This window comes from Manis pentadactyla, chromosome 4, assembly GCF_030020395.1.
Source record: "Manis pentadactyla isolate mManPen7 chromosome 4, mManPen7.hap1, whole genome shotgun sequence".
NCBI classification, from domain to species: domain Eukaryota; kingdom Metazoa; phylum Chordata; class Mammalia; order Pholidota; family Manidae; genus Manis; species Manis pentadactyla.
Window position 1 is genome coordinate 120682069 of NC_080022.1, and position 27185 is coordinate 120709253.

At 46.8% G+C, this 27185-nt stretch overlaps 1 protein-coding gene across 1 annotated transcript in view; it reads left to right on the top strand.

The window, feature by feature from the left end:
* The window catches only part of SLC47A1 (solute carrier family 47 member 1), a 31473-nt gene extending 4865 nt beyond the window's left edge, over window positions 1-26608 (top strand). Inside the window, exons 4-17 of the mRNA XM_057500806.1 lie at window positions 87-235; window positions 1045-1087; window positions 2292-2336; window positions 5452-5549; window positions 5813-5910; window positions 6016-6129; window positions 6211-6278; window positions 12165-12273; window positions 12483-12558; window positions 15398-15467; window positions 15727-15859; window positions 21046-21140; window positions 21793-21868; window positions 24189-26608. Of these exons, the coding sequence (XP_057356789.1) occupies window positions 87-235; window positions 1045-1087; window positions 2292-2336; window positions 5452-5549; window positions 5813-5910; window positions 6016-6129; window positions 6211-6278; window positions 12165-12273; window positions 12483-12558; window positions 15398-15467; window positions 15727-15859; window positions 21046-21140; window positions 21793-21868; window positions 24189-24412 (1398 nt within the window). The 3' untranslated portion in view covers window positions 24413-26608. The remainder of the gene's footprint in view (window positions 1-86; window positions 236-1044; window positions 1088-2291; window positions 2337-5451; window positions 5550-5812; window positions 5911-6015; window positions 6130-6210; window positions 6279-12164; window positions 12274-12482; window positions 12559-15397; window positions 15468-15726; window positions 15860-21045; window positions 21141-21792; window positions 21869-24188) is intronic.
* Window positions 26609-27185: the final 577 nt, after the last annotated feature.

The window sequence follows — 27185 nt, forward strand, 5'->3', positions numbered from 1 at the left end:
GGGCCGTCTGTCTCTTGAAGGTCTCTGGGGGGACAGTGGGGTGCCGTTTCTGTGCTAACAGGTTTCTTTTGGTGGTGCGCACCCAGACATATGGGAGCCAGAACTTGAAGCACGTGGGGGTCATCCTGCAGAGGGGCATGCTGGTCCTGCTTCTCTGCTGCTTGCCCTGCTGGGCACTCCTCCTCAACACTGAGCAGATCCTGCTGCTCTTCAGGCAGGACCCGGCCGTGTCCAGGTAAGATGGGCTGTGCCGGGGAGGGATGGGGCCCGCCCAGCAGGAGGCTGGTCCCATGCAAGGCCAGCCTCTGGAAATCACAGAGGCCAGGGACAAGGCCACACACCAAGAGGGAGTTAGGCTCTCCTTAGTGACTTCTCCCTGGCCTTCGTGCTTTCTGCACCTGGCTTCCAAGGTCTAGACTCCTCCTTGTCTGCTGCCTTCTAGGGTAGATCCTTCAGAGTGATATAAGAATTGCAGCATCCTCCACATGAAGTGGCAGTTTATGGTGTTTGTTCATTCTGTGATCCTTGACCCTGGTTGATACTAAAATCGCCTGGCTGCTTTGAGCCCCACCCACACCCGGGCCCCATCCCCTCCAGCATTCTGTTTTCCTGGTCTGGATTGCAGCCTGTCTTCCAAAGCACCCCTGGGCGACTCAAGTTTGAGTCCAGCTGGACTAGTTGATGACCTTGAAAAGTCCCTGTCCTGGACCAGGGGCTCTGAACCCAGGGTACTTTGGGCAGTGTTGGGAGGCATTTTTGCTTATTGGAACTGGTATTGGGGTTTTGCTGCTAGTGGATGCCAGGGATGCTGCAGAATACCTCACAACACACAAGACAGCTCCCCTGGGCAGGGGCATTGGTCTCAGGGCTCATCTGAAAACCCAGTCCTCAGCCTGTGGCTCGGAAGAACCTGAGGAGTGAATTGGGTTATAAGAGACAGTTTAAGCCCAATAGAGCCAAGCACATGAAAACCATTTAATTTTTGCTGCCTACCTTCCCTTGAAATGGAGACCTTTATGACTGCTTTTCCCTTTCCTTGGCTAGGCTTACCCAGACCTACGTCATGATCTTCATTCCAGCTCTGCCTGTAAGTTTTCAAGAGTTAAGAGGTTCACTTCTTGCGGTTCCCTGGAAAGGCAGCTGAGACACCATGAGCTCAGCAAGGGGGTTCAGGCTTATGTGATTCCCAGGGTGGTGTTGGCACCATCAGGGAAGTGTCGTTTTGATGATGCCAATGAAAGACACAAACCTTTGTCCCTCGAGAAGCACCAGGGCCATGGCGACTCTGGTAGGCCGACTCCTGGGCCCCTCTAGCTGGACGGATCTCCATGACTGTCCACCGACAGGTGTTCACATTATTTGTGGTGTGGTAAATTCTTCCGCATCTCTGAGCCCCTGAGGGCCTCACTTGGTACCTTTAGACTTTTTTCTTGCTGAGTGTGATCATAGGACCCTAGGTGTATGTGCATGTCCAACGCAGTTGTGTGTGCTCAGTGAGCGACCAAAGCTGGTTCTGTTCAGCTGGATGGGAGCTGTACTAGTCTGCTATGGCCGCCGTAACAAAATACCACAGAATGGGGGGTTTAAACAACAGAAACTTATTATCTTACAGTTCTGGAAGCCAAAAAGTCCAAGATCAGGGTGTCGCAGGACTGGTTTCCTCTGAGGCCCTGCTCCTTGGCTTGGAGACAGCCACCTTCTTGCTGCCGCCTCACATGGCCAAGCCCCTGTGGGCACCCCTGGGGGTCTCTTGTCTTCTTATAAGGAAACCAGTCCCATTGGATTAGGGCTAACCCTAACGGCCTCATTTTAAAGTAATCACCTCTTGAAAAACTGTCTCCAAATACAGTGACGTTGGGGGTCAGGGCTTCCACTTCTTGAATTTGTGGGGGATATAATTCAGCCCTTAAAAGTAGCCACCTGCCCTCATAATTGGCACTGTGGTCTTTATTCTGAAACCTTTAAAAGATAATATTCTTCAATTATTCCACCCAACAGGACTATAGCATGGTCTGTAAAAGGGGGTACGCCTCTAGAGTCTCCCCAGGGGCCTCCTTCACAGCCCACCATCCCAGAAGAGCCCTTGTCATGCGTGCAGGGAATCTTCCCTCCCAGGCCCTGAGGCCTCCTGGGCCATGTTCTTCCATCACAGGGATGCTCGAATGCCTCGGCCTTGGTGCCCTGCCCCCTGCCCCTGCCCTCACCCCTCCTGGATGGTGCGCCTCTGTGGCTCCCAGCTCTCTGCTGCATAGTAAGGCCAAAATATTAACTCATTTCTTGTTCTCTTGTAGGCAACCTTTATTCATGCTTTACAAGTTAAATATTTGCTCAACCAGGTAATGCAGACTCTCCTTTTTCTTTGGGGGGCCAACAGCAGTTTGCACCCTTCAGGGATCAGGGGCCCTGGACCTAGTCAGGGATGAGGGAGACCAGGGTGGAGGAGCTCGACTGCAGGAGCCACAGAAATACATCTCCCCATGTTGTGTGTGCAGCAGTTTGGCGTGGGGAGGTCTGTTAAGTGATATCAAGGAAAGGACATGTTATTATTGGCTCTGGAAAGTCTTACCCAATTCCCACTTGAAAATATTGTCATTGGCAGGCCAGGGTTGGAGCTGCAGTACAGGGTAGCATTCTTTGGCTCCCTGCTGTCACTGGCTCCCTGCAGAGCTCTGTCAGGCTCCTGGGAGCTGGCCTCTAGGCTCCGGTCTGTCTGAAAGGCCCCACTCCCCTCAGTGTAGACGTGAGAGCCCTCACATCAGTCAAAACTCTTCATACAAGACTAACAGCAATGGCCAAAGGCCCAGGGCTGGCTGCCCTGGCTTGGAAGGTATGGATTTAGGACGCCAGTGTGTGTGGGACCATTTGACTTCCTTCCAGATGAATCCAGGTAAATGAGGGTACCGGACAATGGGCCTGGCCATAGGCAGGCCCTCCAGAGCATATGCAAGGGATAGGGGACAAACGGGCAGAGAGAGGACCCTTTCCACCAAGTAAGTGTTTTTAAAATTAAGATATTACCCTAAGGACAGTATTTCAAATCTTTATTAGTATCAGAATTGTATCCTTGCAATGTCTGTAGAGTCAGGATCAGCCTGTCTGTGCCCACAGCCTGTGACCTTGATGGAAGCCACAGGAGCTTCGGCAGCTGCAGGGCCCTCTCCCTGACTGTCAGTCTCCCAGAAAATGTGGGGGCTCCTAATTTCAGGTTCTAACTCCATCTAGTGAGGAGAGCAGTGTGGAAACCCCTCTATACACTGAGGCAGAAGGAGAGACCTAGAAGTAGGCGCCCAGAGGGGCCAGTGGTGTGAACTGGTGGTGGAGAACATGTGGGTTCCCAAAGCAGGAGGAGGGGTGGAATAGGGGCAGCTTAGGCACCACTGGGGTGGGGGCTGAGGTGGGGACTGGCTCAGGGTCAGCGTGCAGGGCTTCACTCTCTCTGCTGCAGGTTCTAGTTTGTGGGAAAGAAATTAATTGCCAGGGGAAGAGATGAGAGTTATGGGTGTGGTCCAAACAACAGATGACACGGGCCTGGGGAGGAAAGACGGGCCTGGGGAGGAAAGACGGGCCTGGGGAGGAAAGACGTGCCCTACGGGAGCAATGGGAGTCTTAAGGATGGGGCGGGTCCTGTGGAGTGACATGGCTCCTTGGCTGGAGGGACCCTGGGGAAGGAAGGACCTGCATTTAGCCATTACCACCGTGGGGCCCAGCCCATTTGTGAGTGTAGGACAAGAGAAACAGATGGTTGGGGGAGAAAGTCAATCCACTGGAAGAGGGTATAGTATGGGAAGGGAACAGTGAAGCCCAGGACGGTGCTCAGACTTACAGGGGGAGAGGGAGAGCACTCTGCAAGGGGGGCGACCCATGGGCTTCTTCCTCCCTTACTCCAAGGACTGCCCTCTCCTTCGTGTCCTTGATTTCCATCTGTATGCCCAGGATGCCCATATTTATATCTACCCTGCAAACAGCCCTTCCTGCTGACTGTGGGAGGTTGTGCGTGCTGCACCCCAACCTCCTTATCCCCTGCAAACCTGCTCCTCCGCCTCCTGCTTTCTTTCAGACATTTTCTCTCCAGTAACCTGTCCTCCACACATCCCATCATCTGTGACTCCGTCTCCTTCGCTCCTGGTGTCCAAGCAGTCTCTGGGCTGCAGATCCCCCTGCTCCTCTCCCACCTCCGCGCCTCCTGTCTGTCATTGCCAGTCAGCTCGAGTCAGCAGGCCCTAGCCAGGCTCCCTGCTGCCAGCCTTTCCCTGGGGCAGTCCCACACCACGCTACCTGACAGGCGAGCCTGACCACTTCACTCCCTGGCTGAAATCTAGCCAGGGTCTCCCGACACAAGTGACTCACATAAGTGGTTGGCTCCTGAGCCCACGATGTCCAAGACCACAAGAAACAGACCCGCATGAGAAGGGGTGGGCTTACTGATCCACAGCATTGAGAAAGCTGAGCTGCGGGTTCTCACCAGATAAAGAGCCAAGAGTGATGCTGGGGTCCTGAAGGACACTGAGCTTCGGTAGGCTCAGAGCGAGGTAGGCCGTGAGTAAAGGGATCAATGCCACGTCAGCCATGCACACGGGACCCAAGTCCCCCCTCCTTGGAAATGGCAAGGCGTAGGTAGATGTGGAAGGTGGACAGATGTAGGTTGCAGTGTCCAGAAATCCGTATGGAGCTCTGTCCCTGGGTTGCAAATGGAAGCTGGTTTTTTTTGTGTGAAAGTGGCTTTTGCCCCAGGTAAGAGTGGGGTGTTTTATTTCTCCTGGTAGGATTTCAAGCAGCAGAATTTCCTCTAGTCTGTGATTTTAGAGACCAAGTTACATCATTCAAAGACTGGGCTGAGATGGCACCCTATATTTGTGGGGAGCGTTTCCCCTTAGCGTCACCACTGGCTTTACAGAGTCTGGTATTCTGTCCTGATTTCTGCTCCTTAGTCTGGCACTGTTTCACTCCCACGCCTTCAGTGCCCATCGGGATGTGAGCTGACCGGACTTCCTGCCCTGTACCTGGGAGCAGAGCTGGATGACAGGGCGTCCGTCCCACAGTCCAGGTCCATAAGATCTTAGGTCAATCTTCCCAACCTCAGTTTGAGTCAGAAAGTGTTGTACTTTCCCCCCCGAGCCCCCTACTGTCCAGTGTGCAAATGACTTGTGCATGCTTTTTAATCCCTGCTGGTCCTTGCCCTCTTTAGATAAGCTGTTTCACATTCCCCCTCTCTGCTGCCTTCCCATCCCCTGCCCGTGTCTCTGTGGCCAGAACCATGTGCTTCTTGCTCCAGAGAGCAGGAGACTGGGTGGGGGCGGGGGGTGGGAGCAGCCAGGCTGGGCACCCAGTTAGGCCTGCTGGTTTGCCTGGGCCGGCCGGCCACATAGCTACTCAGAGACTGCTTTGGTCTGGGGGGAGCACAGCAGCCCTGCCTGTGGGTCCACAGCATTGCACGGCCTCTCCTCGTTTCAGGGAGTTGTCCTGGCCCAGATCCTAAATGGAGTTGCAGCCAACCTTGTCAATGCCCTCACCAACTATCTGCTTCTCCATCAGCTGCACCTCGGGGTAATGTGAGTCCAGCTTACTCTTGGGACAGGGGGAAGGAATGACCTGCATGAGTGTTTTCCAGGATGGGGTGGGTGTGGGCCCTTTGCCTGGTCACTGTGGCCATTTGGGGTCTCCTCCATGGGCCACTCTGGATAACGCCTCTGGACATGGAGAGTAAGGCCAGTCTGGAACAAAGACAACCACAGGGTGGCTGCCCGCCCCACCTGAGTGAGGCGGGAGAGAGTGGGGGGCAGGCACGTCCCCTCACTGGGACCATTCTTCCCAGGGGTTCAGCACTGGCAAACACAGTCTCCCATTTCACCCTGGCTGTGCTCCTCTTCCTCTACATCCTTGGGAGGAAACTGCATCAAGCTACCTGGGGAGGTAAAGAGACCTTTCGTCTTCCAACCTAGACACGGGTTTTGTCCTGGATTGAGCTCCAGCCCGATGGCTGGATGTGTTGGAAATGTGTCTGTGTCCTGCCTGCAGGGTGGTGCCTCGAGTGTCTGCAGGACTGGGCCTCCTTTTTCCATCTGGCCATCCCCAGCATGTTAATGCTGTGCATTGAGTGGTGGGCCTATGAAATTGGGAGCTTCCTGAGCGGTCAGTGTGGGAAAGGTGGGGTGGCTGGTGGCAGTGTGGGGGCCCCATCTGGAAGCATGGCGGCAGCTGTCTCTCCACCAGGTACCCTCGGCACAGTGGAGCTGGGAGCCCAGTCCATCGTGTATGAACTGGCCACTATTGTGTACATGGTAAGTGCTGAGAGCCGGTTGTGTGGAGGTGCTAGATGCTCCCCTCGAAGAGTCCTCAGAATGAGCACAGGCACTTGTAGCATTAATAACTTACGAGGTGATTCATGAAAGTAAGCTTTTATCCCAGAACCAGGGAGGGTGAGTTTGGTATGGTTGGGATCTTGCCTGTGTGCCGAGGGACTTGGGGAGAAGCTCCAGTTAGTTGTTCACTGCTGGTCATCCACCACCTAACACAGTTCAAGTCTGAGAGAACTGCTCTGACAGCACACTTGCCAGACACGAAGAATCTTTTCTGGTTGTCACACCACAGATGCCCTGGGGACAGGTGGGGGTGTGAAGGGTGACAGCACTGGCTGCCTGGAAGTAAGGGTCAAGCTCCTTGTATCCCCATGAGCTCCACTCCTGCCTGGGTCTGATGCCTCTTAAAACTTGGTGTGACCACTCCTAGGTTAGACCTAAAAGAAATGAAAGCAGGGTCTTGAGCAGATACTTGTACTGAAATTAAACCGCATTACTCACAATAGCTGAAAGATGAATCTACACAAGTGTCTGTCAATAGATGAATGGATAACAAAACATGGTATGTCACTGTCACTACAATGGAATATTATTCAGCCCTTAAAAGGAAGGAACATTTAGAGAAGAACCCCAGGCATTAGAGGCTTTCCTTTGACTTTGTTTTACTGAAAACCTTAACTGGAAATTCTGAAGAGCTTTCTTCTCTAGCAAGCACCATTCTAGAAATGTGAAAGGAAAGATGGGGACAGGAAGGGAGTATGTACAGGGAAAGGGACTAGAGCCATTGGCATTGTTTGTCACACTAATGCTTACATTTCCCCACCCTGAGACTGTTATATTTTAAAAGTACATAGAATATACATTTCCTGTTTCCTTTGAGAATCATTCTCCTGAGCACCTGTGCTTTTTGTTGTCTAAAGACCATCATTGGAAAATAACTAATAATAACAAATCTGGAAAACAGCCTAAATGTCCCAACAGGAGAAGGAACATCTGATCTGAATGACGCCCATCTCTTCAACATGGAACATTATGGTCCAAAATGATGTTATGTAAACTGGGAATTGTTTCTATTTAAAACAAGAAGAACATATTTAAAGTTATATAGTATATTCCTAAATTTATTTTTAGAAAGCATTTGTATCTTTCTAGTAGAACCCACCAATACTTTGACAGTGGTTTCCTTGAGATGTTGGACTTAACTGCTGCTTCTGTTACCTTTTGGCACTTACCAGATTCTCTACAACTTGCCTCTATTGGTTTGTAAACAGACAACCTTATATATACAGAAAGCCAGATCTAGTCGACTTAAGTCATCTCCAAGAGCCCTTGGAGGGCTGATGCTTCAGCAAAGGGGAGATAACCTCTTTGCAGCTGTGAAGCCCCCACCATGCAGGGAGGTGGAAGGGGTGGGCAAGGGAATGTTGTTCAGTCCCTGGGCCCCGTCCTGACAGGTGTCACCAAAAACAGCTGAAGCAAATTAGGGCTCTGAATCTTGGAAGAGGAAAAGGAAAGTCAGAAATGTCCAGAGCAGAGACCTCTTGTTATCTCCTAATCACACACGGGATGTGTCCTGGATATGCACTGGATGACCAAGTTCAGGAACGAATGGTAAACAGCGCTATGTGCTGGGCGCTGTGTGAATTGCTCTCATAGGTTTGCTTCCTTTGCACTTTTAAGAAAGGTAATTTGGGACAAATAAAATATTTTGCTTCCAGTGAGCATGTGAAGAACTTTGTCCAAAACATATATTCTTAAGTAATTTAAGTAAAGCAAATAACACTGGGTAATTTAAAGCAAATAACCCTGGGGCTAAAGATTTTTCACCGAGCCAACAGGCAACTCTTTCCAAATTTAATAATGTCAAGTATCAGTGAAGATGTGTGCAATCAGCCACTCTTGTGTATTGGCTGATACACACATTTATCAGTTGGTATCAATGTTCTGGAAAAAAGTATAAAGTAAGTATCAAAATCTTAAAAATGTAGAAACCCTTTGCTGTACAATTTTTGCTTGGAAATCTGGTCTTTTCTAGGGAAAGTCAGAAAAGGGAAAAATTGCAAACAAAGTCTTTACTGTAGCATAGTTATGTCACCTGAGCTTCCTCAGCAGAAAGCTATAAATGAGCAACATTTATTTTGATGTACAGTTGGGCTCAGAGTCACAGGTCACAGCTGCACAGCTTTCAGACCCCCACAGATATTTCTGGAGGTTTGCAGGGAGTCCTCCATGAACTCAAGTGCTTTTTGCTCTGACCAGCTTGTTGGCTGGCTTGCCCAGAAGCCACCTAAGGGAGATGGACTCCTGTGTTCCTGTGTGCTCCTCCACCCCATCCCCACTCTTCTCCAGATTCTCCTGCCCTGAGGCTGACTCTAGGGACTACTGCAGTGGGCTGCTTTCCACCAGTTAGATTCAGCCAGTGGGGGTCAGGAGATGAGAAGAGGGGTCAGTGGGCAGTGAGGCCAGGTCTTCACTCCCCAGCTGCTCCCTGAGGGTCTCAGGGACTCTGATATGGACACACCTCCCTTCCCTCGTCCCTGACCCTGAGGATGCTGGCCGCCAGTGTGCAGTTCCCTGGGCTTCCCCACAACCTGTCGGCAACTTTGTCAATAGTTCCTAAAACCTCCTTGAGTTTCTCAGTGTGAGTGTGCCCTCTGAAGCTGGGTGCTGGAAAACCAGCTCTCCAAAAAGCAAACACCCTGATTTGCTTGTAGGTTTCCCTGGTTTAAATGTGGCTGATTTCCAGCTCCCACTGGTTTAAGGACTGGCCGGCAAAGGCTCTCACAAAGCCATAGGAGACAAAGGCATCACACCCCTGGCCGGCCTTTCCAGCAAGGGCCCTCACAGGTGCCGAGGGTCAGGCCACTGCCTTGGCTGCAGCTGCCTTAAGTGATAATGCAGAATCCCTGTCTGGGAAGGCACCACCCGGCGATGCTGTGAGGCCCCATTCTGCTCACCCCAGAGCCTGAGCCCCCCACACTAAGGTGGGAAAAGCACCCCATCAGTCTACATCTTCCCCTTTACCCCTCCCTACTCCCTCTCTGTCTCTGTCTCTCCTCACAAGGCTCAAAGCACATGTGGGGGACTAGGAAACTGAGACCCACTGCCATCTTCCACTTCTGTAGCTCTCATTCTTTCCCCAGGTTCTGGTCCTTAAGCGTCCTTGTAGATCCAGTCTGTACCTGTCAGTTCAGGAGAAGAGGGTGGGAGAGAGTCGCCTGCCAGCAAGAGGGGAGCCCTGAGGTACAGCGAACACCAATGAGCAAGCCCCGTTCATAAATGTCCACCAACATGGCTTGTTTAAATACGGCTTATGCATATCATCACGGAATAGTGCACAACCTTTTACAAAGTGTTTTCTGGTATGGGAGAATGGTTATTGTATTCTGTTAACATTAAAGACGAGATTTTTTTTCTGGTCAAATGCTACAGCATGGATGAGCCTTGAGGACGTTCTACTAGGCAAACAGGACAGTGACTGTCTGGTTCTGTTTGTATGAGGAGCCCAGTCGTCAGACTCACAGAACAGCAAGTGGAATGGTGGTAGCCAGGGCATGGGGAGCAGGGGGAGAGGGAGGCATGGGGAGTAGTTTGATGGGTACAGAGTTTACAAATTTGCGAGATGGAAAAGTTCTAGAGCTGTGTTGTACCATTATGACAATATCCTTAACACTACTGCTTTGTACCTAAAAGTGGTTAAGATGGCAAACACTATTTTAAAAAGCAAGAGGTTTTTTATTTTCAAGCCAAGCAACAATGAAGCCCTGAGATTCTTGTTCCGTTGGGTGCTAGAGATGCGACAGTGACCCCCGGATTTCAGGGAGCTTACCCTCCAGTGGGGAGAGTGCACATGAATAAATGTGACATTACAAAGTGAGGCAGTGTTCTGAGCAGCTCATATCCAAGCATGGACCTGGCCCAGGAGGCAAGGCAGGCGGATAGAGGAACCCCCCCAGGACGGAGTCCCACTGAAGGGGAAGCGATCGCCAGCAGGTGGGGACACAGGAGGATCTGTGCTTTTTGTTTTTGCTTTTTTCTAAGCAGAATTTTCTCAGCCATATTTGTTACTTCTACACTTTTTGTATTTTATATGTATTTTATATTTCAGTAAGTTCAGTAACTATACTGAAATCAAAATACTTAATGGTACATAGTATTCCATTGTTTGTCATATAATGTTTGAATCAGTCTCCTGCTGTTGAATATTTAGTTTACTTCCAATGATTTGATAGTAACACTTCAATGAACATCTTAGAACAAATATCTTTACATACTTCTTTGGTTCTTTTACGATAAATTCCTAAAAATGAAATTTAATTACAATTTTAAGTCTTTTGCATAATTACTATATGCTTTCCAACAGTCTTATTAGACCATACATTTATACATTTATATTTCTCTCTCACCAAAGAAGGATTTATAACTTGTACCCATATTCACTAATTGATTACATTTTGTCCCATTCTCTCTGTCATCTGCATCTCATCTGTCTACCTCCACAGCCTGTATTCAAACACCGTCCATCATCTGTTAGTGTCCTTTGTGACTCTTTGTCTCCCAGAATTAAGCTTCAAGCCTCTCTCGTGTCCTTTAATCAAGAACAGATCCCCAGCTTTTCTAGACCTGGACACTTTTGAAGAACAAAGGCCATGGTATACAGGCTTTCCCTCAATTGCTATAGCCGGGCCTTCCTCAGGAGCAGATTCCAATTTGACAGAAATACTTCAGAAGTGTTGCTGTGTCCTCCTCGTGTGCTACGTCAGGGGGCACGTGATGTGGGCTTGTTCCATTGGTGGCAGTGGGAACTGATTCTGGGTGAAGGCGGTGTCTGCACGGTTTCTCCGTCCTCACTCTCTCTCCCTTTAATGAATATACTGCCCGTGGGGAGGGCTGCAGCCACGGGCTCCGTTTTCTAGTTCTTTTGCACCCCTCATCCTCTGTGCCAGCTTTTCTGGAGCCCTGTCCTTTCATTATCCTGATCAGCAAGCAAAACTCATATTTAAGTGAATGATGACTCCTCTTTATTAACACTGATTTCTCAAGTGGTAAATTTATAGATAACAGTAATCTTAATTGAATGGCTAACCTTTATTGGACAGTTACTACATGTGAGGATTTTTACATAGTATTCTAAGCAGTTAGCATTTATGGAGACTCATTAAATCTCCACAGAAACCCTACAAGGTTTACAGATGAAACAGCTGAGATCTAGAGAGGATAAGTAACTTGTCCAGGGACACACAGCTGAGAAGTCACTGAGCTAGGATTTGAACTCACCAGTTCCCATTCCTCTCCACAAGGCCATACTCTTCCTGAATCTCCTTTGGCACCACGCTAATCCTGCCTTTTCCCCACCACTCCCTTCACAAAAAGGGAAGCACTGTTATCAGCCTCATAGGTATCTTTTATTGTCTGAAGTTCTTTTTATCCAACATTTTTGGGGAAAAAAAGGTCACCGTTTTAGGATTCTGCCTCATAAACTTGATCCCACAATGGTCTTCCAGAGCAGACCTAACTTGGGCTCCCTGCAGTCTGTCCTCCTACACCCAGAGCGGGAGTGTGATGGCGCCAGGCCCTCCATTGCACAGGTGGGAAGCCCCCCATAAAAGCCAGTGTGGTGAGGATCTGACCCTGGAGTTCCAGGTTCCACGTTAGCCGGGGGCTCCCAGCCTGACAGAGGGGATGTTGCAAATCGGTCTCACTACTTTTAGGACCAAGTTTTACCAATCAGTGTGAAGCTCAATCGGCCAGGCCCCTCTTCCCAGGGAAGTGCAGGGTTAGGTTCAGAACTGAACCAGAGGTAGGACTCTTTCTCTGCCTCCTGCTTCACTCTCAGTGTTATTGTTGTATGCTTCCTTTGCATTTCAGATACCTACAGGCTTCAGTGTGGCTGCCAGTGTCCGGGTGGGGAATGCACTGGGTGCCGGGAACATTGAGCAGGCCAGGAAGTCCTCAGCTGTCGCCCTGCTGATCACAGGTGCCTAGACTGTTTAGTCAATGGCTCCAAGCAGGCCATGCACAGGAAACCAGGTTCCCCTTACCTGCTGATCCGAGGACCCGAGCTCCCCTTACCTGTGATCTGAGGACCCAAGCTCCCCCTTGCCCACTGACCTAGGGAATGGGGCTCCCCCTTACCTGCAGACCTCCTTTTTTCACTGTGCTGTTTCTCTACTGTTCTATCTGCAGAATTCTTTGCTGTAACTTTTTATGTCCTGCTGTTAAGCTGTAAGGATCTTGTGGGGTACATTTTCACAGCCGACCGGTGAGTGGAGGCTTTTTTTGACATGTGAAGTCTGTGGTAAAGAAGTGGTTGGATAGATGCTTTCACACTGGGCTCCTGGGCTGTTGTAGCTTGTAGGATGCTGAGTCATTTGCACGGTCAGAAACCTACTGATGTTACCTGGGAGGAACCTATTAGACACAGGAACTAACTTTTCATCTAGATTTAAGCCAATTTAAGGGACTTTGGTGGTGATATAAGCCTCTAGCAGTCAGGATACTCTTGTATTTTAAAGAAGGAAATGTGTTTTTGGAACCACTGATTACATTTTCAGTTGACTATTTTGTTCCCAAGGACAAGAATCCTATCAGTATCTCAGAATCTGCCCACATGTCTGGTTTATAGTAGCTGCATAATATCTTTGTCAATTAGAATTGAAGTTAAAATTTCACCAAGGAATTGTCTCAAAAAAATCTCAGCATCAGACTGGTTACCAAGAAGAATCCTTGTGCAGGATAAATCCCCTCTGTGTGCTGCTGATTCTGTTCGGTCGCCCTCATCAGAGAGCCTGGCTGGTGCATTCTGACGATGTAGATACAGAGTGGGGGTGCCTCTTGTTTGGGATTCTTTTTCAGCAATTACAAAATGTAAAACTGGCCTTTCCTTTATGGATCAAAAAGCAGGCAGAACTGCCTTTCACAGTTTCATCTTCAGGTATTCGCCTTTAACTTCTTTTTGCTGTAGGGAAATCAGATGTGTAAACGTCCCTCACTCCAGAATGAGTGGGAAGGTGTCTTGCCTGAGGGTTTCAGCTCTGGACAAGTTCATTATGGATTCAGTGAGATGGAGAAATGACAACAGAACTTCTTGGGGTAAAAGGGCTTAGACCCAGCTTTTTCCTCCCAACAGTGGGCTGAGCACTAGAATCACATCTGCACCCAGCAGTCTGCAGGTCTGTAGTCCCCCTCCATCTCTGCCTCCTTCCAGAGCACTGGGCAGAACTCTTTACATAGTGACTCAGTCAATAATAGCTCATCGTCTACGGGTGTGAAAGCATGTGCCTAGCAGCAGGCCAGTTACATCATCAAGTAGTTTAGGGTCAGGGGAGGATCCTGGCCATAGGAACTTCCATTTTCCCCACAGAAGGCAACCAGAAATCATCCTCATTTCCTTTAAAGGAAATCAGAATTAACTTGTCACACACATATCCTGCACTGATGGCTTCAGTAGGAACAAGGTGGACATTTGATTTTGAATCTGCCACTTCCAGAAACCATGCAAAGCAGGAAAAAGAATGGAAAAGAAAGCGCCCATACATTATACCTTTGATGAAACTAGGAGACAGAGAAAGCCCACAAAATCAAATTATTTGTAAGCTGGCCAGGATCAAATGAAACCAGCAGAATTGATGACATAGATTCTAACAATGGCATAGATCCTTAAACTCCCCAAAGAGGAAGAAGAGAGAGCACTCTGCAAAGAAGGAGAAATTACTAAAAAAAGAACTACTATTTTTGTAAAGCATAAAAGACTAGTTTGTACAGTTTTCTCAAGTAAATTAAAAAATCTGGAAGGAATAAAAGTGTTATAGGAAAATAATTTATCAAAACTTACCTTGGAAAACATAGAAAGTTTAAATAGATCAATTGCCTTAGAAGAAACAGGAAGAAATTATTTTAAAATTTCATGTAGCACCATTCTCAGAGGGTTCCAAAGGAGAATTTTATAAAATCTTTAAAATGCTGTCTGATCTGCTCCAGAGGGCAAAAAAGGGAAAGTTTCCCTGTTGTGTTTATGGAGCAAACAGAACATTGGTACCAAAATCTGACAAAGTTTACACAATAAAAAAAGAAAGCCACAAACCAATCTCACTTATTATCAATTTTTAAATCCAAAATAAAATATTAGCAGAATTCAGCAGCACATTAAAAATAATATATTTCAATAGAATATAAAAGTAAATATAGTATTAGGTGGAAAAATCAGGGTAGAATATCATATACAGAAAGCTGTAACATGAAATAATAGAGTCTAGAGGGAAAATCAGTACATATTTATATTTCCCTATAGTTTCATAAACACTGACCACATGCAGAGCTAAGAATTGTTACCAGGTTGGGTGGGGATTAGTAATAGGTGGGCTGGGAAAGGAGTGGGAGTAAGATTTTTCTTTATATCCTTGCCCAAAAAATTCCTATTCAAAAAATAGAATTTAAATAAAATAATTGTATTTCTGTCCTTTTTTCAGGGGGTGGGGACTGACCATCTTGTTCAGTGACTTTATTTATTTACCCATTCAACAAATATTTATTGCCAGACAATGTTCTCAGTTTGTCAGTCACTCAAAGGTATTCTAAATTGTTTGCCTCCCCAGGTCAGTGGCACATTTTTCTAGTCTCCCTTCAAGGGCAGGCATTAAAATTCGAGTCTGTAGCTTTACAAGTTATGGCCTATTTCTGGAAACTAAGGATAATTTCATAAACTAACTCCATGGCCTTTATAACTGGCCAATCTTGGTTCATAGAGAGAAGCCTAACTCTTATTAAACATGCTTTATTCAGACATGTGGAAGGACACACATGGAATCATGTTAGAAAAGAAAAGGGTGGCGCTGTGATCCAAATTTATGTTTTTGGAGGGGGGAGAGGAGTACAAATCATATGACCCCGCTGTCTGCATCGATGAAATGCACTGTACATTTTTTCTAAAAGTTGTGAGATACAGTGTAGAGTTGGTTTCCTCTGTAGGCCAGCAGACAGCAGGTTGCCCTGCACAGGTGTGCAGAAGCCATGGCAGAAGCTGAGCAGCCACCAGGGAGCTGCATAGTCTCCTTTTTACACACGTTGTCTCCTGATCACCATGTGCTTTATTTCCCTGACAGAGAGATCATTGCTCTAGTGGCTCAGGTGGTTCCGATTTCTGCCGTTTCCCATCTCTTTGATGGTCTTGCTGTAAGTGTGGTGCCGTATTCCCGTAAGCACTTTTATGGTCTGCGTGTTGCTTCTGATGATGGTAAATTTAAAGGGAGAAGAGAGGCTGGGTGGGGGGTGACTGGTGATACTTAATATCTTGATCATATTCCCTTTGTAAGAATGCTGGCCCACACCTTGGATTTTAAGTCAGAGTCTCACAGAACGGGAAGTACTCGTGGATGTGAGTCTTCCGGAAGCGCCGGCCATGTTCACACTGAGGATTGTACTCTGCCTACAGTGTACAAGTGGTGGCATTCTGAGGGGAAGTGGAAATCAGAAGGTTGGAGCCATCATTAATGCCATCGGGTACTACGTACTTGGTCTCCCGATTGGGATTTCGCTGATGTTTGCAGCCAACCTGGGAGTGATCGGTAAGCTCCAACTGTGGGCACACAGAGCTGAGTTACTCGTGGGCCTGGGAAATGACTGTCAGAGTTTGTAGGCTTTTTTTTTGAGACTTGGCACTTGAAGCTTTCCCACATCCACTACATGCCTGGCGAGAGTGAAAGGAAGAGAGGGGATGCAAGCTCAGCAGTCCAAACAGGTTTGTTGCTAAGCCTGAGAGGACCCCTCTATCCTGGCCAGCAGAACAAAGAAGAGGTGTGTCTTACAGGCTAAGAGGCTTTTTATGGCCAGGATTTTGGCAGACTTTTTGAGGGGAGGGGTCAGGGGAAAGGTGGGCGTGTGGCTTGCTAACGTGTCCTGTGGAGGATGCTTGTAGCCTAAGTAAGATGACACCTAGGTCTCTCTGAGATGGTGGGTGGGCTTATTCAAAAAGGTGAGACTCCTGTCCGGGCTCTAGCAGAGAGGGCTGGGGGCAGGAGGGAGCCTGGCTCCAGGGCTGCATGTCCTGCCCCTCTTGTCCGGTGGGCCATCTTCCACACTGACATATTCTATCTCCCTGTCCAGTGTCACCAAGTTCTCACTCCTTCAGACTTGGTGGCGGCAGGGGCCGCTGGAGCAGCGCTCAAAAATGTGCCTTTGTGGCTGCAGTTCTGTCCTGCGGTGAGACCCTAAGGGTGAGTCTGCCGACTGCCAGGCCCTCAGGAGGCCGTGTTGGTAGTAGTACTCCTGGCAGCACCTTTGGTGGCCGGACATGTCCTAGAGCCAAGCGCCCTATGTCTTGATTCACGCAGCTGGCAAGGAGGACAGTCCCAGGGAATGGTCACCACCACTGCTGTTCTACGGCCTCTGCCTCCCACCTGGCACAGGCCTGTAAGCCGTGTGTCTTGTGGGTCTCCCCACAGGGCATGGGTGTGGTGTGTGCGAACAGCGCAGGAGGGCAGAGGGGCGGGGGCACCTCTTTATCACCTTAGTGCATCTGGAGGAAAGACCTTCCTCCGCAGGATCCGAAGTTACCAGAGCTCATCTTTAAAGAAGTGGAGAAACAAATGACTGCCCAGCTTTGATTTCTAAAATAATTTGAGATACATTGGCCGTTGATAAATGATTACGTTAAAGCCTGAACTCATCTTTGGGTGAAGTAGTGACAGAGATAAACGTGGTCCATTTTTGTCCATTAGTGCTTGGCAGGCTCAGAGGCGGTGAGAAGTCATCTGATACCCACAGTGAACTTCCAGTCCCTTGTGTCCTATTATGTTGCACATTTTTCTCAAGTTCAATAATATTTAAATGAAAAATACAGCAGCTGTTCAAAGAATGGAGTTGTCAATGCAAAGTTCACCAGGCCTGTGTCATGGTGTAGAGAATTATGTAGCTGAGTTTCTGGAGGTACTTCTATTTTGGATTTGCCAATGGCATAGCTAACAGAAACATTACAGGAGTCCACTTAAAATTATAGATCCATCTATGTCCCAAGTGCTGTATTTATGTAACAAAAGCATAAATACTATGTGCAAAGTAGAGGGAGGTAAGGATCACTTAAATGTTGGGGTAAACACTTCCAGTTATAAAATAAGTCCTGGGGATGTTACATACAGCATGACTGTAGTTAACAATACCCTATTTCATAGTTGAGAGTTGCTTGAAGAGTCCATCTTAAAAGTTCTCATAAAAAAATATACCAGTCTGTGTTGATAGATGTTAAGTAGAATTATTGCAGTGATCATTTCACAGTACACGCAAATACCAAATTGTTGTGCTGTTCCCTTGAAACTAATATGTTATATGTCAGTTACACCTCAATAAAAACATGCTGGGGACTCTGGGGAGGCGGGGGCTCTGTAAGGAGGCTGTGGTCAATCCCTGCCACCCGCCTCTTCCAGGAGTTTGATGTTAATGGCTTTGGACATGTCGCGTCTGGTAGAGTATCTCGTACACCTACACGAGGTGCCCCGGGAGCATCAGAATGCTGCGGGTTCCCGTGGGCAGCTCCCGCCAATCATAATGGCCATCATAATTCCCTGGAGGGTTTTCAGACATGCAGATCCTGAGCCTTGCCCAGGGGATTCTGATAATCATCCTGTTTGGGGGTTTCTACGTTGAGTCAAATAGAAATCTTTTAAATAGTGTGTAGTGAAATTCCTGGAAGTCTAATTCATCACTTTCAAATTCCAGCTGGAAATAACTGGTTGTTTTCTGCTTAAGATGTTAGAGTGAGCTTGCAGTCTCTCTGGATTGGGAACACTGGATTTGAAAGAGGAAGAGCATGTGTGTTTGCTTTGACTAGTCCACTATAGGAATGGCATGTGGTCACCAGTGACTATTCTAAAAACCATGTGCTGCTCTCCTGCTTCTCCCAGAGGAGGGGGAGCCTGGCGGTTGTCTTCCCCTGACTGGGGACTCTGTGCCTCACTCAGGCTGTTTAGACTCCTCTTGAGAACTCTGACCCAGTGTTATCTGTCGCTGGGTCACACCTCAGCACTGATCCTGGAGGTTCTCAAGCAGGATGCACTATCACTAGTGGGCATCTCCTTCAGAATATGGTCCTCTACCTGAGGTCAAGTCGGCCAAGGGATAGACTTTGCTGTGCTTCCTAGTGCATGTCAACCAGCCAAAGGCCAGAAGTAAACATATAGAGAGTAGGTATGCCTTTGGAGAAGGCCCTGACTTTGGGATGTTTTGGAGACAAAAAGGGTTTCTCACTTCTGCTGGAACACCCATAAAAAATGGACAGCGAGTTAAGGAACTTTGAGATGCACTTCTGTTTCCTACAGAGGGAGCTGTCGTAAAGGTTGAGGCCCATGTAAAGCTAATGGAAAATGTTCTTGCAGACGATTGTCCCAAACAAGCCATCTTCCCCAAGTTAGAATCCTACCTACACCTTCAAAAGAGAACTCTCTGGAGCAGTTCCAAGAGGCCATTATAAAATGGCAGTGTTTAGCCCCAGAATGGAAAAAATCTGGTTGCACTCTTCACTCAGGTGATCTCCAACACCATCGAGATGGCTGCTTGGTAGCATGAGACAGTTTCAAATGCATCTTTGGTTTCTCCGTGAAGCTACTCATCATGGAATATATAGTCAGGTGTTTAGAATACCTATCTGAGGGGAGACAGTCACCAGGATCCCCTTCTTTGGGGAGGAGTAGGAGAGTCAGGATACAGGGTGTTACAGGGTGACTAGTAATGTGAGGGGAAGATACCCACAAAATCTCCCAAGTGTCAGTCAGAGGGCTGAAGAGTGCTGTGTTCTCAGGAGTATGTCTGTGCTTCATGAAGAACTGTGAGGTTCAGCTGGGAGCCTAGAACTTGTTCAGCAAAAGCATCAAGTTTTGCAGCATAGCAGCTGTGGCCTGAAGACCAAGCCTTCCCAAATGCGGTCAAGGGTAAGGCTATGGTAAACAATGGGCTTTCACAGTGTCCAGGAGGTTGAGTCAAACCCCCAAGGGCATGTATTGATGGCTCAGGCACCAATAGACCAAATGGCTTTTTGTAGTCACGACTACCAGGGAAGGTTGAAGACCTTTCTTTAGGTTCCAGAGGCCTGTTCATGTTTGGGCTCCCTGAGGAGAGGGTCCCTCACCGAGCTTCTCTCTTCATAAAAAGGCTTTGCAATCTCAGAAAAATTCAGTTCTCAGTGTCTGCAATATCCCAGTTAACCTAGAAATACTCCTGACTGTTGTTTTGTGGGAGGCCTAGGAGCCTTTTGGATGGCCATTAATTTATCGGAGAGTGTTTTTCCCTCCTCAGATAGGTCGTGCCCTAAATGAGCCGTGTTCTGGAAAAATTGTAATTTACTTTTTAAAAACAATGTTCCTTTTCTGCTAAAGCTGAGAACAAGAAAACACAACTCTTTTTACCAACTTCCTTGTTCTCTGAGCAAAGTAGGAGCTTATTTAAATAGTGTATCAGAAATGTATCACAAGGGAAATTTGGATCTTTTAAGTCTTGATCGAGGAACTAAGAAAAACCAGAGGGGCTTCCGGGAACTGTTCTGTTGTCCTCCTCAGGTGAAGGCGAAGAGACGCTGCCTGTACTGGTGCAGAGGGGCGTTGGAAAGGGCAGAGCAAAGAGCCACTACAGTGAAGCAAGTGGCTTCAGGAGGAATTGATGGCAGGATATTTGGGTTGGGTAATAGTGGGAAGTGAGGGATAACAATTTTGTTGATGGCCCTGAGGTCTTGAACAAATTGATTTCCTTACTACTTGTGTTTCTTTCTTACTGGCAGGATAGGAGTGTTACAGGGGCTAATGCACAGTGTGAGAAAACCTCTAGATACAAGTATTTGAACTCTAGATTTGATCCCTTCCTTTGCTTCTGCCTTCAAGGGATGGTAGGGAAGTTTGGCATTTGGTAGGAGGCATATCTGAGTTTTCATAAGTTCTGCTCCAATTATTGGCTATATCAATAGGATATTAAGCTTGTGGCATGTCAGGTAAAGTGTCAAGATCCTTGTCTGGAGTCTGCGTTAAATAAAATGGAGGAGGCGAGCTATATCCAGGGCAGGCACAACTTGACTATGAATAGAGGTGTCCTCTGGGTCCTTGAGAAATAGTCTCTTCCCTGCTGTGCATTTAATATCTTAATTCCATTTGCAAAGTCAGTCTCTGCCTATTAACTTTTCAGGGCTGGTTATTACATAGCAGGAAGCAATGTTTTGGCTCAGGGCTTACATTAAGGACTAGGAGATTGGGAAAACTTGCCTCTCCTTTCATGTGATCATCTCTTCAAAAAACTCTGCCCTGGGAGCTCCTGGAGCCTGTGACTGAAGCAAATTAGGTCCTGCAGGACACTCTGAGGGAGCTTTAGATGCCTGGGGACTTCTACATTTTTAAAATGTTAATCCACTTTTTGAGGAAAATAGGACATAGTAGTTAGAAAGTACTATTAGAAATAGGAAATAGTTTGTCCTGGAAATTTAATTTTCTTATAACTGGCACTTTTCTTAATAGCCGAGCACTATGATTGCAAAGGCCAAAAATACCCTCTGAACATTTTTCTGAGACCCAGAACCTTGGGAAGAGGCCTCAGGGAGCACTGGGCCTCCTGAAGCCTTCTGGAACCAAGGAAGAGAGCAGGATAGAGGCCTCTGGCTTACCAAGGGCTCCACCTTAGCCATGAAAGCAGATTCTCAAAAGTCAGATATAAGAAACATGCTCCCCAAGGGGTGGCTGGTTTTCCACTGCATTAACCTCTATTAAATATCTGCACCTTCTAGGTCTGTGGTCGGGAATCATCATCTGTGTGAGCGCTCAAGCTGCTTGTTTTCTAGGCTTTATTGCTCGGCTTAATTGGAAAAAAGCCTGCCACCAGGTAACTACATGCATTGCTGTCCCAGCAAAGATTCCTAGAAACAATCAGTGTTGGCTTGCTTCCTCTCAGTTTGGAAGGCTCTTTACTCTTTTATCACGAATGCGGCCTCTCTGTTGTTTTAGCTGCATTTGTTTCAGACATGAAGTGCCAGATGACCATGGCTTTATCCCTTCCTCTTGTTTATTCACTGAGTAGAAAAATAGGGATTCTCTTATTCTACCATGCAAAGCTACTGCCTGTGTGCCTGAAAAACCAATTTCAGGACAATATTTGGAACTGGAAAGGTGGGATTGCTATCAAATTTATCCTAATATTGTTTTCTATAATCCCAAAATATTTCATTTAAGATACCTGTGTGCATCTTCGAACTTCCTAGGGTCAATGTGGGATCTAAAAATAGGTGATAGATAAAAGAGATGAAGGGAGAATTTTAAGTGATCTTCTCCCTCACCTTGTACTTTTCCATCCAACTCCCCCTCCTCTCTGACACCATGTGAAAGATGATTCCATACTTGTGAACTAGAGGCACGCCAATGTTACCTGACAATTAAAGAAAATGGCTTGGCTTTTCCTAAACTGGGTAGTCAAAATAAAATGTTTTATTAATAGTATAGCAAAATCTTGTGGATTTACTTTGAGTTTCATCTTCTAGGCTCAGGTACATGCCAATTTGAAACAAAATGTGGTCCAGGATGGGACATCTCTCTCGCAGAAACCGCTTTCCCCAGGTATGACACACCTGCCTCAACCCTTGGAACGGGCCTGTCTGGGTGGCTCAGGAAGTGCCATTTGTGGGACACAGCTAGATTTGCTGCTGTGAGCTCTCATTTAGATAGGGCCATGTTTCAGAAACAAATGGTAAAGTCAAGTGAACGTCCCATATGAGGTAAACAGACTTGATGCTTGTTTGCTTTAATTCCAGACATGAACATACTGCTGTCCATGAGTAAAGGCTGCAGGTAGCCAATTCCTTGGCAAATTTATGCAGAACAAGCAAGCGTTCTGCAGATGTTTCTAATGCTTGGTGATCCTGTGCTTGAACCTTATCTTGGAAGCTGTTTCAGTGGGGCTCCCCTGTTCATCAGGCAGATGCCATTGTTTTTTGACTGTTACTTCTGGTGAACATCATGCAAACATGTTTATCATCTTCCTTCTGTCAAATTAAGACTCCCGTGGATTCCCAGTTCCTGAGGCAGCAGCTCACGCACTCACCGCTAGTCCCTTGCTCCTTTATAACTGAGTCCCTTTTGTTCATGGAGTGGCTGAATCAGTCAGTGGCCCTTCTGTTGTTTCTGCCAGCTCCCATTCATGCTGTCTAGCTTCCCGGGTGTCTGGTTATCTTTGACTGTGTTCCAAACTTTGTATTTGAAGATTGTTTGCAGAAGTAATTCGAGGCCTAAGATGATGTCTGCCTTCAGAGAGGATTTTCCTTTGCTTCTGTTGAACATTTAGGGTTACCAGCAGTCTAGGGCAATTCCAGAAATTGAGGTTTCTGGACCACCCAGCTGACCTAAAGGTGACTCGTGTAAAGGCTGCTTTACTTCTGATTCATCTTTAATTCCTGGATGCAGCCCTTCTGAGTTTCAACCCAAGGTCAGAGGCATTTACCTTGGTAGGTACTGAACTCCCCAAAGCACTGCTCACTGCAGGTGAGGAACTCTCAGGTCAAAAGCAGCCCCAAAGGCTGGCTCACTCCTCTGGGTTTCAAACTTCCCCTAGATCTGGCCCTTGTGCCATTGTTAGCACTCTGACCCCTTCAAGACAATGATTTTCGTTGGTTTTATCCAGCTTTTATAATAATCTTCAGAGGAAGGGTTGGTCCAAGTCATCTACCATCTACCAATATTCTGCCAAACCAGAATAATGATAGTACCTATATAACTCCGGGGAGAGGAAATCCTGGGGCAAAATACCTAGCTGAAACCAAAATCAGTCAAAAAAGCCGTCCTGTGTGTCTCTCTCTCCTGCTGTGGCAGAAGCGAGTGAATCCTCTCCCCACCTCAACCTCTCAGGTTCCGGTAAGCCCTTGGTAGCCCAGGTAATTACCCACTGATATGGAGATGCACTAAAGCCAGGCGAGAGATTCTGGAAATACTGCAGTTTTACCTGCAACCTACCTCAGGCTACTGTTCTGAGAGCTCAGCAGCTCAGGCAGGTGAAGCACCAAGAGCAGAGCCAACGCCCGGTCAGCTAGCGTTCCGCTAAGTGTGAGCTGGTATGACACTACTCGGAACTCTTTTCTTTTGGAACTCCAAAGGCATTGTGACATTCCTAATTATTTCTTAGGTTATCTTTCTCCTCCACTGGCCTTGTTCTCTTTCTGAAATGATAATTAGATGGGTCTTGGCTCCTTGAGAATCTCCCCTCTGAATGTAACTTAGAGAGCCACCATATTTCTCTAGTTCTCATGGTGGTGCGTGTAAGATAAATTTTAGCCGAAATAAGCAGGCGAAGAGAGTGCAACTCCTGGGTGATGTTCCGCGGTCTGGGGAAGTCACACCCGGTCAGGGAGGTGGGGGCTTATAAAGGATTAAGAGGGGGAGGGGTGGGCAAGCTATCCTAGGGGGTGTGGAGAGGTATGATTGGCTGAAGGTGACATAATAGACAACTAGAAACTTTTTTTCCTTCCAAGAGGGAGGAGGCTGACATCCGGGTCTTAGTTGGCACATCAGAAGGACGGAATTCAGGAAGAGGTGTCCCCTTTCCATATAAGGCACGGACCTTGGGGTCTGGTCTGTTTTCCCCCTATGGCATCTCTCTGTTCTGTTTGCATGTCCTTGTTTTTCCTTCCTCCAGCCTAACAGTGCGAAGCTGCTAGAGGACCCGAGCTGAAAACCATAGGCCATGTCAGGGTTCAGGAGTGAGTGGACAGGTAGCCTGAGAAAGAATTTCTCTTATGAACCCACTGTAGCAACTGCTTCCTGAACAAACTTTCTCTGAGCTAGGAACCCCTTTACTAGTGACATGCATCACCTTTCAGACATTTTTTATACAGATGAAAAAAAAACATCCTTTTAAGCTGCTAACTGAGTTCCTTTTTCCTCTCAGTGGGCCCTGAAAACCATGACAGAATTTTAATGAGAGATGTTGAAACAAAAGATGAGACTCAGCTGGACCAGTGGATGCACCCAGGACACCTTCAGGGCTGTCCGGGGGATGTGACTGAGCTGACCTGGAGGCAGCTGATCCTGCGGCGAGGGCTCCTGCTCCTGGGGGCCGCTTTCCTCTTGCTGGTGGGGATTTTAGTGAGAGTGTGTGTCAGAACTCAGTGATGTGGAGGTGAGAGGTCAAGTAATCTGTTTGAACTTACAGTTCCAGTGGTGAGAATTTTTCTGTTCAAGTAATTCAGCTGTGCCTGTGGATTTCAAGACCTGAGAATTCAAATGTACATTTTCTAATGAAGAAAAGGACTAAGGTAAAAACTATGTTGTAGGCCAAGACACCGTCCAAAGATTACATTGGAGGGGTCATTCATCCACCAGCCTCAACCAAGGACTACCGTGCACTACTGTGTTTGTCTATGGCTTTGATATTTCTTTTGCTTACTGGTTTTAAGATGCCAATCCATGTGCTGAGTGCTTAAGGATTCTTACCACCTGGGTTATTTAGCATGTATTTTACAACATATTTTTCCTTGTGCCTTAAGAGTATTATTCAGCAGGCAAACAGCATTTGTTAGTGATGCCGGGGTTCTTGTTCATGGAATTGTAGAATGAACTTCGCAAACACTCAAAGTAGGAGAGCAAGTGAGAGCTTTTATTTAGAGATAAAGTAAGAGGAAAGAGCTCCTGGTTCACATGGGGAGCGGACAAGAGAGTCCAAGGTGGTGTGCTGTCTAGAGGATTTATAGGCAGTTGAGAGACAAAGGGCTAGTGATGCAGACCTGCCAAATGGTCCCCAAATGTTTATCTTTTAAGAGGCACTAAGTTTCTTATCAGTCCTCTGGGTTATTCTGCAAAGTTAGCTTAACACAAGAAATTTACCGCTTTGATTCTTTTCCAGGACAGCAGCTTCTTGGTCTGGGAGCATATTAATTAAGACTGCCTGTCCTGCTCCCAAAGTGGGCTGAGTTTGTCTTTTTATTAAAGAGCATGTTAAGAAACTTACTTTTTAACTTCTTGGGTTTTAAAATGCAATCTTATCTTTAAGATGGAATTCTTTCTGTTTTTACTATGTTGTTTATGATTGGGCCTTGCTTGCTAAATTAATTGCCCAGGTTAGAAATTATTTGATTAGGGCTGGAGGAAGAAAAGCGGCACCGGGGTAAAGGAAAAAAGTAAGCTGGGCCTTTAAGCATGCTAAAGTAAATCTTAACAATAGCATGATTTAACTGACACAATAAAGGCATAGGCTATACTTGATGCTGGGGTTCTTGTTTGTGGAGTCGAAGAATGAACTTAGCAAACACCTAAGATAGGAGAGCCAGGGAGAGGCTTTTATTGAGAGATACAGTTAGAGGACAGAGCTCCTGCCTCGTGCCAGGAGGGGACAAGAGAGTCCATGTGGTGCATTGTCTAGGGGTTTTATAGGCAGTTGAGGATTTTGGGGAATGTGAAAATAGGGGTGTGGACTTGTTAAGTGGTCCCTGAATATTTAGATTTAACATAAGCAACTTCCTGCTCTGATGATTTCTCTCCGAGATACTAGCATCTTGGTCTGGGAGCATGTCAAACAAGGCCACCTGCCTAGCCCCTAAGTGGGCTGAGGTATTGTTTGCTAAAGAGTAAGTTAAGAATCTTACTTCTTAACTTCCTGGGTATTAAAATGCAATCTTATCTTTAAAGTGGAATCCTTCCTGCCTTGTACTATGTTGTTTACAGCTGGGTCTGCATGCTAAATTAGTTGCCCAGTTTGCAAAATCACCTCATCAGGTCCGAAGGAGGAAAGACAGCACATGGGCCTGGGCATTTTAGCATGCTAAAGTGAGTCTTACACATGATTACAAATGATCATAATAAGAACATGTGCTACTCTTCTTTACCTGGGGAATATTAACTGATCTCACTGATGAATGACTCTAGAGCTTAATGTTTAACACAGAGTTTTGGGAGCGGGTTTCCTTGCATGTAGTTATATTGCATTGACTGCAAATATCTTTTTCCAGGGGCCCTCACCCTACTTTGACTACACCCATGGTCTGTCTCATACTGAGGTATTTTCTTATCTGGGGGATATTTAAAACATTCCAGGTCAAGTTACTCCTGGCTTTTTAGTTTTAACTAATTTCACTGAAGAATGCCTATATTCCTAGTTTGATATTTTTACCTTAGAGAATTAATGTGACTCTGACTGCTTAATGTTTGATGGGGAGTGTAAGTCCAGGGAGAGGAAATCCCCAGGCAAAATACCTCTAAAAGCCAAAATCAGTCAAAGGGAGAAATAAAGTTTAAAATCCGTTTATTGCTCACAAACTGCAGTCCTGGGCCATCTCTCTTTCCTGCTCCAGCAGAAGCAAAACCAGCCCTCCCCTCACCTCTCAGGTACAGATAAGCACTCTGTTGCCCAGATATGATATGGAGATGAACTTCTCTCCACCCCTGAGGAATAATGCAAATGAAGTAAAGCCGTACTTCTCTCCACCTCTGAATGCCAATTGATATGCAATGTACTAAAGCCAGGTGAGATATTCTGGAAATGTTAGAGTTTTACTCACAGGCCACCCCTCCAGAAATCTTGCCTTACAATTTACTCGTTCCCCCTCTCCGACCAATATAATAACATGCAACAGCAACAGCAATAAAATCTTGATAATCCTCAAACCAGAGGATTCAGCCTATGCAGATTAAGTAAATGTACTTTACAGCACAATCTCTCACTAAGCACAAAATGTGTTTCTACACTTGTTTACTCATTCCTAACAACCATGCTAGATTACTCACAAAACTTTTACCAAACATTAGACAAAGTCAAGCCTCTCGTTAAGCATTTTTTTTCTTGACAGCAGCAACACAATCATGATTCTCAAGTCAGAGGATTCAGGGAGGTTCAAAGTCCCATGCAGATTAAGTCCATAGCTTGTCCGTTCCATAGGCAGGCAGTTGCTGA